Source organism: Octodon degus, unplaced genomic scaffold (assembly GCF_000260255.1).
Source record: "Octodon degus isolate 3935 unplaced genomic scaffold, OctDeg1.0 scaffold00044, whole genome shotgun sequence".
NCBI classification, from domain to species: Eukaryota; Metazoa; Chordata; class Mammalia; order Rodentia; family Octodontidae; genus Octodon; species Octodon degus.
In genome coordinates, this window is record NW_004524620.1 from 13290056 (window position 1) to 13302586 (window position 12531).

General features: G+C 38.8%; 1 protein-coding gene across 4 annotated transcripts in view; it reads left to right on the forward strand.

The window, feature by feature from the left end:
• Positions 1 to 12531, forward strand: part of Dennd4c (DENN domain containing 4C) — a 116534-nt gene that overhangs the window by 18806 nt on the left and 85197 nt on the right. For 2 of the 4 annotated variants that reach the window (XM_023715817.1, XM_023715818.1), the window contains exons 3-4: positions 4449 to 4518; positions 6256 to 6425. In XM_023715817.1, the coding sequence (XP_023571585.1) occupies positions 4449 to 4518; positions 6256 to 6425 (240 nt within the window). Of the gene's footprint in view, positions 1 to 4448; positions 4519 to 4934; positions 5135 to 6255; positions 6426 to 12531 lie in introns of those variants that run through there. The other 2 variants (XM_023715819.1, XM_023715820.1) reach the window with 2 other exon arrangements.

Below are 12531 nucleotides of genomic sequence, written 5' to 3' on the forward strand. Positions count from 1 at the left end.
TGAGGGAGATTGGCCTGTAGTTCTTTCTTAGTTGCATCTTTCCCTGGTTTTGGTATCAGTATAATACTTGCCTCCAGGAATGATTTTGGGAGAATTCTTTCCTTTTCAATTTCATTGAAGAGTTTGAGGAGTGTAGGGATTGTATCTTCTGTGAATTTCTTGTAGAATTCAACTGTGAATCCATCTGGACCTGGACTTTTCTTTGTCAGCAGGCTCTTTATTACATTTCATATTTCATTGGCTGTTATTGGGTTATTGAGAATTGTTATATCTTCTTGATTTAGTTTTGGTAATTTGTACCTTTCTAGGAATCTGTTCATTTTGTCTGTGGTTTCTATTCTGTGAGTGTAAAGATTCTCAAAGTAGCTATTGATAATCTTCTGAATTTCCACTGGATCTGTGTAGTTATACCCTTTTCATTCCTTATTGCTTTTATTTGAATTTTTTTTTCTTCTTTTTGATCAGTTTAGCTAAGGGCTTATCAATTTTATTTAATCTTTCAAAGAACCAGCTTTTTGATTCATTAATTCTTTGAACTGTTTTCATCTCAGTTGAATTAATTCCTGCTCTAATCTTTATGATTTCTTCCTGTCTTTGGGCTCTGGGTTTGGTTTGCTCTTCCTTTTCTACTTGTTGAAGGTACAACATTAGGATATTTATTTGTTCCCGCTCTGTTTTCCTAATGTGTGAGTTCACAGCTATGAATTTCCCTCTGACAACTGCTTTCATCGCATTCCATAAATTCTGATAAGTTGTGGATGAATTTTCATTGAACTGTAGGTATTGTTGGATTTCTTGTTTAATTTCATGTGTAACCCATGGATTGCTGAGTAGGGTGTTATTTAATTTCCATGTATTTAGGGTTTTTTTCTAGTTTCTTTTGTCATTTATTTCCGTTTTTACTGCACTATGGTCAGATAATATGCATGGGATAATTTGTTTTCTTGCATATACTTAAGCATGACCTATGTACTAGTATGTGGTCTGTTTTGGAAAATGACCCATGTGCAGCTGAAAAAAACATGTATTCCACCATGATTGGGTGGAACACTCTGTATATGTCTACCAAGTCCATTTGTTCCAAGCTCTGGTTCAGTTCTGCTACTTCTTTGCTAATTTTTTGTCTGCTTGACCTATCTTTTTGGGATAAAGGGGTGTTAAAGTCTCCTGTTAAGATTGTTGTATTGGATATTAGATTTTTCATGTCTGTTAAGGTCTGTGTTGTATAGTTGGATGCTCCCATGTTCGGTGCATACATATTTATGTTATCTCTTCCTCTTGAATTTTTCTCCTAACCAGTGTGTAGTGGCCTTCTTTATTTTGTTTGATCATTCTTGGTTTGAAGTTGAGACTGTCTGAGAACAAGATTACTACCCCTGCTTTATTCTGATGTGCTGGGGCATGTAGTATTGTTTTCCATCCTTTGACTTTCAGCCTATGAATGTCTTTATGAGTTAAATGTGTTTCTTGTATACAGCCTATTGTTGGATTTTGTTTCCTAATCCATTGTGCCAGTCTGTTTCTCTTAATTGGTGAATTGAGTCCATTCACATTGATCGTTATAACGGAGATGTATTGATTTACGATTGACATGTTATTTACCTGTTGTTGTTTACTCCTTTTTCTCCTGTGTTTAATTACTTGTCCTATTTAGTTGGTTGCTTCTGATCTCATTCGTGGAGTTCTGATCATTTTGCTCCCTCTCTAGAACATCTTTCAGTAATCTGTGTAGCGTTGGCTTTGCCACCATGAAATTCTTTCGTTGTTCTTTGTCTTGAAAGTATTTCACTTCTCCATCAAATTTGAAAGAGAGTTTTGCAGGGTATAGTAGTCTGGGCTGGAATTTGTTTTCATAGAGGACTTGAAGTACTTTTCTCCATGCTCTTCTTGCTTTCATGGTTTGTGAAACGAAGTCAGCTGTAATTCTGATGGATTTTTCTTTGAATGTGATCTGCTTCTTTTCTCTAGCAGCTTTCAGTATGATATTCTTGTGTTGGATTTCTGGAACCTTGACTATTATATGTCTTGTTGTGTTTTTTAATTGGGTTGAAGTTATTTGGCGTTCTGGATGCTTCAGTTCCCTGAATGTCAGATTGTTTCCTCATATTGGAAGTTTTCTGCTATTACTTCTGCCCATATTCTTTTTATATCATTTGTATTGACTCCTTCCTTCTCATTGATGCCTATTAGTCTCACATTGTTCATCTTTGCATCATCTTGCAGGTGATGCATTATTCTTTCCTGCATCCTCGTTGTTTTTAAGAGATCCTTTCTTACCTTTTCACTAGCTGCACCAGCATCTTCAACATCTTCAACATCTGTTTCACTCAGACGGTTTTGCAGGCTTGTGATTGAGATTTTAATTTCCTCTATATCTCTTTGACTCTGCTTCATGCGATCTATTTCTTTTCTGTATTGCTCATTCAAGGAATCCATCATTTTTCAAATTTCCTGTATTTTTTTTTATCAATGTCTTCTTTAGAAGCAGTTATTAATTCTTTCACTGCAGAGTTTTTTTCAGATTGGGTTTCCTCCCTGTGTTTCTGTATTTGATTCATTAGTTCAGATGGTGTGAATTCAGAGATTTCTTTTTTCATTTCAGACATTAATTCTGCTTTGAGTTCCTTTAAACCTTTCTGCAGTTGCTTATTTACTTCCGATGCTATTAATTCATATACTTCAGCTAAGCTAGTGTCCATTGCACCTGTTCTGGGTGGGCATTGTGTTTTCTCCATATGTTTCTGCATTTGATTCTTTAGTTCAGATGCTATGAATTCAGAGTTTTCTTTTTTTTTTTTTGTTCCAGAAATTAATTCTGCTCTGAGTTACTCTGTATGCTGTTGCTTATTTACTTCCAACGCTATTGATTCATACATTTCGACTGAGCTAGTGTCCTCTTCACTTGTTCTTGGTGGGCTTGAGGCCTGAGATTGCATTTTGCTCCTTGTCTTTATCATTTCCGTATAGCACTGACCTCTGACCTTTGGTATAGAACTTTGGGGCAGTTAGATCCTTATCACCTAATGAAATTCAGGTACTGATATACCAAGTTCTAGTTCATGCAGTTGAACCTGGCTTGGGTCTGGCTACTGTGCTCAGCTCCTTATTGTTGTTGCCCTTGGAGGTGGGGCTGCCTTGCCCCTCTGGTAAGATGTTCTGTTCCTGGATTAGCTGCGTGGTTTTGACCCTAGTCTCACTGCAGGGACTTTAGGTGCAGGATTTCACCCCAAGCCTGTATGCCAGGTCTGGGCTGGGTCTGGAGGGGTATGAGGAGAGGGGCAAGAGCGCACAGAAGCTCTCACATACACTCACTGGGCTTTGCTCTGGTGAGTCTGCAGGACCCCCAAGAGCGTGGCGGAAGTTCTCACTCACAGGATGGGCTGTGCTGGCTCTGGATGGGCGGGGGAGGTCCAGAGAATGCGGGGAAAGGCCTGTGTCATGTGGAGGGCCTGGGCTTGGCGCCTCGTATTTTTATGATTATTGTTTTTATTACCATTAGCTTTTTTTTTTTTTTTTGTTTTTTTTTTTTTTTTCTAGAAAGTTTACAGGGTGTCATTGTGTAGATCGGTCTCATAGTGATCCTCCTGTTTGCAACCTCCCAAGTGCTGACATTACAGGTGCGCATGCCACCATGCTGAGTCTCAATCACCACCTCAGCATGCCTTGGGGTCGGGGCCAGCACAGCAGGCCCAGGGGTCAAACTCCTGGCCCCTGAGTCTGTCTAAGCAGGGCTTTAATTCGCTGAGCTATTTGGCTAGCGATTCTCCTGCCTCAACCTCCTGAGTGCTGGGTTTATAGCTGTGCATCATCATGTCTGGCCTTACAGTTGAGTATTGAGTTAGATTTATTTATTTTGGCGGAACTGGGGATTGAACTCAGGCCCTTGTGCTTGCCAGGGAAGCGCTTATTCCACTGAACCATCTCTCCGGCCTGAGTTAGATTTATTTTGAAAATTATTTTCAGATCAAATTAGTATTACCCTGACATGGCTGGTGCAGGCAGAGGTATTGTGTATCTCTAGCTATTAGTGAAGGTATGGTGGTCTCTACACTTGGCATCTTCATAGCTTAGAACTCCATGGCCCCTGCTGGAGGGTCTAGTGCTTGCATCACGGTGCCTTCAAGCTGGTGTGGTCTGTGACTGCTTGGGTAATTCTAAACTTTGAATATCATCATGTTTTCTTACTCAGGTTTTCTTAGCAGTGCTTTGCTGTATTTTACGCTGTGTAGTCTGTTTGAAAGCACGTTGCGTTGTTGCCGCTGGTGTGGCCAGGGCTGAGTGCAGGCCCTTGTATGTCTCAAGCACACGTTTTACCACTGAGCTGCACCCTCAGCCCTAGAAGCATTGGTTTTCAGTAAACTCTCCTGAGTAATCAGAATCTTTAGATGACATTCAAGAAAAAGAGGTTTTCATTTTATCTGTTCTTACCGTTAATTTCTGTTTTACAGTGGGGTTCCAGTGTGTTTTTGTGTTATAAGAAGTCTGTGCCTGCTTCAAATGCAATAGCATATAAAGCTGGTAAGTGAATTAAAGATTTGTCTCTGTTACTGTAGTTATTGGTGCATAGTAACATTTAGTTAAGAGAGACTGTCTGTGTTCCTTTGTATAGTTTGTGGAATTGCTTTATTGTAAACTGAATTGTCTATAATTTTAGCATGTGAAACATAAGTTCTTTTAATGCATTATGTCCCTTCATCCCCAAGTATGCTGTTAATGAAATTTAAGCTTTTACCCAAAGAAAGCATATGTGGAGTAAAAGCAGTCAAGCTTTTGGTCTGCACTAATAGATTTAACAGTTTAATGGAAAACTGCTTACTCTCTGACCTTTTGTATTTTGGCAATCAGAAAGGTGAAAACTGCATCTTTACTTCTTATATTTCCTTCTCTTATCTTTGTGTGTCTGATTTGAAACCACATGTTACTTGCCATGAAAGGTGGACTTGCTTCCTTTCTCCCTTGTTGCAAAGCATCAGCTATGTGGAGGAGAGGAGGGCCTGAGAAACTTTTCTGCCGTGAAGTTTTTGAGAAAGCTATCGCCACATTGTTACTGCACAGTAAAGTGTCAAGGGCTGTAAAGATTTAAGTGTGACCTCTTCATCCCACTGGTATGGTGGGATAAAAACTGAAAATACAGGTATGCTCCAGTTGTAAGTGGAAGAGATGCTGGAATACTTCTTTGTAAAAAGAAGTAGTGCCAATTACTCTTTGATGATGCACAGTTTTTGAAATGAAATTTTCAGGGAAGTCAGGTATATTATCTGAAAGTTCTTGATTGTGCTTATAAAAATTCATACTAGTGAATCAAACCATTTAATTTATAATACAAAAATAAAGGCAACACTAACAATATAAGTTCAGTATCATTTAAAAATATGATACTGCTACTATTGCTGTAATGTGTTGATTGTATGTGATTTCCTGAAATGCACTCTTTTTTTTGTGGTGGGGAGAAGGTATTAAAAAAAAAAAACTTTGAGAAAGAAGCTTTGTAAAAGTATTTAGGTGTGTGATATGAGACACTTTAGAATACAGAGTTTTGGAGACTTGGTACTCAGAGTTCTAATACTGATTTCAAAGTTTTTAATGTAGAAGTGGCCTATATATTGGCAACATTACAGGCTAATTAACTAATGTCATTGAGGTACTTTAGTCCAAAGGGCTTTTAAAAACCCTTCTCAGAGTGCTTTCTGTTCCTACTTTCTGAGTCTCACATGCTCTGTTCTCAGTCGCAGGGTTTGTGTTTTATTACTTTTCATGTTGCATGCCTTTACTCTGCTGCTCGTTCAGCGTGAGGACCACAGCAGTTGTGATGATTTCTGTTGCCTTGGCATTATTTTATAACACTTATCTCTTCCCTGAATTTTGTTTTTCCAAAGACTAATTGCAATAGTTGTTACAATTTCTTCTATGTTACTAGTCTCCTCCAGATATTAGTGTATGTAGGGAAAAAATGTATTAAGACTACTGATCAGTATTTGTTGAATCAAGTCTAAGTTAGTTTATTTGATGTTTCTTTTGTGATTAACTTAGTTCATAGGTAAAATATAGAAAGTAAATTTATTACCTTACTTTCATTTCTGTCATAGCAAGAAAAAGATTTGATTTCTGTCATAGCAAGAAAAAATTTAAAATTTCACACAAATACATATGCCCATGAAATTTGGTAATAAAATAGCCTCTTAATGTGTATCATATAATTTATATAAAACTAACTTTTAAAGTAAACACTTTATCATTGTTTCTTTTCTCCTAAAGGTTTAATTTTCAGGTACCCAGAGGAAGATTATGAGTCTTTTCCACTCTCAGAATCTGTCCCCCTCTTCTGCCTTCCTATGGGAGCCATGATTGAATGTTGGGATCCTCAAACCAAATACCCACTTCCAGTTTTTTCAACTTTTGTCCTGACAGGTTCTTCGGCTGAAAAGGTATATTTTTGTCTTGTTAAACCTATTTTGTCCATATAAAATTTAATTAATTTTAATGTTTAGGATTGTTTGGACAAAAGAAATTTATACTAGGACAGGCCAAATATAGCTCAGTGGATTAAATTGCCTGCAAGCAGGCACAGGAGCCGGGGGTTCAATCCCTGGGCCTGCTGCGCTTGCCCTGCCTTTGGGGTGTGCTGAGTCGGCAATTGAGACTGGGCGTGGTGGCGTGCGCCTGTAATCCCAGCACTTGGGAGGTTGTAAATAGGAGGATCACTACAAGTCCGATCTAGTAATGAGAACCTTAACACCCTGTAGACCCTTCCCTAAAATACAAAAAAAAAAAAAAAAAAAAAAGAAAAGAAATTTATGCTGTCATATCCAAATTGTGAGGTCAGCATGCAGTTGTCATACAGAAGCAAATATAAAGTCTTTCTGGATCTAAAATGTGGATCTAAAAATGAAATCAGGCCAGGGAGATAGCTCAGTAGAGTAGGCACAGCGTCCTGAGTTCAATCCCCAGTACCACAAAATAAATAAATAAATAAATAAATAAGAAATCATAGTAACAGAAGACAGGAAGAATCAGCATGATATAATGTAAAGCTGGATTACACCATGAGAGCATCAAAATGATAAAATGACAACATAAAAGGTGCTACGCAGCATATATAGTTAGGATGAAAATCCTTCCAATTAACTGCTAGTTTAAAAAACCTGCTGAAGGCTCAAGTCAGCAACTTCTGACATTGCCAGTCCTATGGATAACCCACTACTATTATGGATTACTGAACTATATTGGATTATTTTGCTGAATTTATGCACCTACAATATTTAAATGGCAATGGACTACTCATCTCTGACAAAACTAAACAGAAAGTGGATATAAATGAAGGACCATTTTGTATCTGTATATATAAAATAAGATAGATATACAGCTACTTTCTCTTAATTCAGTGAGAAGAAAGATTTGTACTAATACTGTTTGGACAGGGGATCATGTCTGGATCTTGGGCCGGGGAGATAGCTCAGTAGAATAAACTCCTGTCTGCCAAGCACAGGGCCCTGAGTTCAATCCTCGGTACCACCAAAAAAAAAAAAAAAAAAACCACAACTGTAAATGTCTGCATCTTGTATTAGGAATAACTACTATGAAGACAACAATATGCAGTGTATTAATTATTGTAATTGTCCTGCTAACCTGTTTTGGAATGGCCTCATTGCTATTTGTTTCTCAATAAAATTAATTAAAAAAAAGATGCTACTAATGGAATATGGAACTGAGATAATTCAAGATCAAAAAGGAGACTCAAAATATTAGGAAAGGTTTGAGATAATGTAAAAAATAAATAGAGCAGTTGGGCTAGAAGGCTTACACAAAGGGGGAGCTAAGATCTAGGACAGGAACCTTTTCTTCCTATTAAATAATACCCATGGCAGGTGGATTTCAGCTTCAAGACTGCCTGAGTAATTTAGCAGACGTCTGTCAGGAAATAAAAAGGGGCTGAATTGTGGGTCGGTAGCAGAGCTCTTACCTAGCATGACTTTGATGCTTAGCACTACCAGAAAAAAAAAGACAAGTTGGAAAATAAGTGTATAGAAACTAGAAGTACTATGTTTAAAATTGAAATCCAGTGAACAACTTTGTTTTTATTAGCATGTTTGCATTGCATAATGGCTATATTGTGAGCAGTTGGTGGCTGTGTCTAACATGCAGTAGTTGTCTCTGCATGTCCTCCTACATCTTGTTCCTCCATCACTTCCTCCCCTCCCCCCGTATTTAGGGCAGGGTCTAACAGGGTCTACAGGGTCTCACTGCGTAGATTGGACTTGAAGTGATACTCCTGTTTACAGCCTCCCAATGCTGGGATTACAGGCGCACACCACCGCCCCCAGTCTCAATCGCCATCTCAGCATGCCCCAGGGGTGGGGCCAGCACGGCAAGCTGGGGATCGAACCCTGGCCACTGCACTCTGCCTAAGCAGGTGCTTTAGTCCGCTGATCTATCAGGCCGGCCCTCTCCTCCACTACTTCTGACTGAACATGAGGTTTATGCCCCTTAGCAGAGCAAGCATCTTTCCTCAGAGGAGGCACCTCTACATTCTGACAAAATGGCTTTCAGGGATGTCAGACCTGTACTACATCCTTGAGTTTCCATGCCTTCCTCTTACGGGAGGTGTCAGAGTCTTGCTACAAGAAGGAAGAGATTTGGAGCCTTGGCAGCTGGGCATGGAGGCTGAGGGCAGCCAGCCTGACGTGCAAGCAGGTCCTAGCAGCTGCTCTTTAGTCTGGGGTTCTGCTCTGCGCTGTCGATCCTGACAGAGGCATACACTCTGTCTCTAAGCCTTGGTTTTCTGTTCTGTTAGGGATAATCCCTTATGGACTCAAACTTATTTCAAAGTATTATTTAGTTTTTTTCTTTCCCCTCCAATCAGACTGTGTTGGTACCTATGAGGTGTACATATTCATCAGTCATTCAGAGCTTGTGTACTGTACATGATGTAACTTGTTTCTCTTCTTCCCCATTCCCTTTTTCTCCCTTTATTCCTTTGCTCTCCATTTACAAAAGCTTTTGTTTCCATTTTTGTCTTCTTTCTTTCTCTCCCCTCCCCTTTTGGTCTCCTCCTCATTTGAATATTTTCTTCCTGTTTACCTGTTATCTGTTGGCTCCTTACTAGGTGCTGCTCTTTCAGCTTCTCACACCGGAGAAGCAGTGCAACATTTACATGTGGGTTTCAGTGCATTTTGTCCCAGTGCGCATCCATTTGCCTAGAAATGTCTGAGGCGTATTCTTTATGCCTGAGTGTACTCCACTCACATTGTATATCAAGGTTTTTTATGTAGTGCTGTACTAGTGTTGTTTTCATTTAAAAGTAAAGGCAGAGACTGTAACAATTAGAATTTAAAAAATTTAATTCTGGTGGCCAAAAACACTCTCAATCTGAACTTTCTCCTTTACATTATAAATTTGTATTATGCTTTAGTGGAAAGCTAAAATAATTATTCTAGCTGGGTATGGCAAGCCTGTAATCCAGCACTTTGGAAAGCTGAGGGCCTGGGGAGATAGTTCTGAGTTCAATCCCTGGTACCGCAAAAAAAAAAAAAAAAGCTGAGGCAGGAGAACTGCAAGTTTGAACCCAATCTGGGCAGTTTAGGCACTTAGCAAGATTCTTTATCAAAGCAAAACGAAAGGACTGGAGATACAGCTCACTGTGAAGCCCTTGGGTTCATTCTTTAGTACCAGAGGGGAAAAAAGTTAACTTTTCTAAAAGTATTAGACATTTTGTTTTTAAGAGAACAGTATGACATTATCTGTGGAGCTAGGAATTACAGTGCAAAGAATAAATATGTAAAATTCTGAGAATGGTTTAAATAACAAATGTACTGAAGGGAGAATTAGTAAAGTGGAAGATTGGTTTTCCTAAATGTGATACAGAAAAAGGTAAAATATAAGAAGGAATTGGAAAATACCCCGAATGGAATGAGAATGTGCAGTAATTATTTACTGAGTTCCCAAAGGGAGACAAGAAAAGAAAAAAGATGACATTATAAAAGCATTGATTTGAGAGATTCCTAAGGTTGATGGGAAGTCTTTAAAGATGTACTCTGAATGTTCAGCAGAAAATTAAATAACTCCACTTCTTTTCATGTTACAGTGAAGCTATGGAACACAAAAGGCAAAACAACAAAAACATAGAAAAGATATTAGTTGCCTTGTGTAAAAGATGTATAAGACTATAATGACATAAAATGGTAGATTAAAACAGAGAAGACAACAATAAAAATGTTAAATAAACAGGTAACAGTAATAAATTTTATTAGAAAATTGGGTAAAGTAGGCACATTTATTAATTTTTTATTATTAATTTTTTTTTATTTATTAGAGAGAGAGAGAGAGAGAGAGAGAGAGAGAGAGAGAGAGAGTGGTGTGTGTGTGTGGCCAGCTCAGCCCACCAGGGGGCGGGCTGGCTGGCATGTGGTGCTGGGGGATTGAACCGTGGTCCCTGTGCTTTGCTTAGCTTAGCTTGTTCTAAGTAGGTGCTTTAGACCACTGAGCCATCTCTCCAGCCCTAGGCACATTTATTGAAAAAACAAAAAGCTGATTGTGGATCACACAATACCTCTGGGGCCTCATGCTGTAGTCTTAAGGCTAGTATGTTAATGTATATAGGGGGGCTGGCCAGATAGCTCAGTGGATTAAAGTGCCTGTTTAGGTAGCCGCAGGGACAGGGTTTGATCCCTGGCATGCTGTGCCAGCATGCTGAGAGGGTGGTTGAGACTGGGCATGGTGGTATGCCCGCAGTCCCAGTGCTTGGGAGGCTGAAAACAGGAGGATCCCTAGCAGTCTGATCTGTGTAGTGAGACCCTGTGGATCCTGTACTAAACACATTAAAAGAAAAACAAAACAAAACTAATGTATATAGAGTGTCCACCACAGTGTCTGAAGATAGTGAGAATCAGTACTGCATTAACTGCATTGCTTACAACTAAACTAACTTTTTAGCTTATAGTTACTTACAGTTTCTCCTGCTGAAAGTAATAAATGTAACAAAAATTTTAAAAGCTTCAGATACGTGTTATCAAATGTACTGTGACCAGCAGAGAACAGCAAAGCTGCACTGAGAACATGGGCTGGTCTGCTTGGGCTCATTTGTAATCAGGTAACACCAGTGTAGCTGTCAGTGTAATAAATTTTTTTTTTTAATTTTATTTATTTTGTGTGTGTGTGTGTGTGTGTGTGTGTGGCCAGCTCAGTGCACCAGGGGGCGGGGCTGGCTGGCATGTGGTGCTGGGGGATTGAACCGTGGTCACTTTGCTTTACTAAGCTTGTTCTAAGTAGGTGCTTTAGACCACTGAGCCATCTCACCAGCCCCGCTGTCAGTGTATATGAAATGTATATTCTTGCTTTTGTCGGAATGCTTGTTAAAAAGATCACTTCAAAATAGTTGTGTTTGGGCTGGGGAGATGGCTCAGTAGGATAAGCGCCTGACTGTGAAACTCAAGGATCTGTGTTCAATCCCCAGTTCCGCAAAAAAAAAAATTGTGTTTGATAATGTATCTGTAGAAATCAGGGTTGGTGTAATGTGTGTGTAGCAATAAATTAGACATGTATACAAAGAGAAAGATTGGTGGGAGGAGGGGTATGATGTTTCACAGGTGAAGTGACATCTTAGTGTTTTTCTAAAGAATAGACAGGTTTTAGAAGGAAGCACTAATATGTAAGAGAATGTACAGCACAGAAGTTTGAAATCGTGTGTATACCTGCTAATATACATAGACCAGAGTGGTTAAATAGGACCAGGAGGTATCAGAAATTAAGAACATCATACCACGGACAGAATTTTTAAAATGTGTGGTTCTAGGCTCAAACTCATGCTTTGGAACATGGTAGGCAAGTGTCCTGCCCCTGAGCTACACTTCCTGCTCAGGAGGTGTTTACATCCAGAATATGTAGAGATCTTCTTTTAACTCAGCAACAGACCTGGACAACCCAATTTACACATGGGTAAAAGACTGCAGTAGATGTGTCTCTAAAGAAATGCAGATAGCTAATCAGATGAAATAAGATGCTCCACATGTAGTCATTAGGAAGGTACAAATAAAAGCAACAGTGAAATACTAAAAACCCATTAGGATGGTTTTTATTTATTTATTTAGTAATTTTATTTTTATTTTTTTATACAAACTTGAAATATTTTAATACCTCCAGAAGTAGCATATAGGAAATAACAAACAGCATAATTCAAAAGGCAAGAGAAGTTGCAGTGTGCTCCTGGCTGAACAATAAAGAGCTCTCAATATGAAGTTATGCAGGACTATATGAAAGATATATTAGGTGAACCCTTATTTAAAGGTCATTGCAGATTTCTATGAAACAGTACCAATCTTTTTTTTAAGGAACTCATTTTTGCTACAAATAGTTTTCTCTACCACATTTTATTTTATTTGTCTTTTTTTGGCAAAACCGGGGATTGAACTCAGGCCCTTGGGCTTGCCAGGGAAGCAGTTATTCCGCTGAGCCATCTCCCCGGCCGAAACAGTACCAATCTTATGTAGGGTTATACATGTATTTTTTTTTTCCATATATGTGTGCGTATGTGTGTAT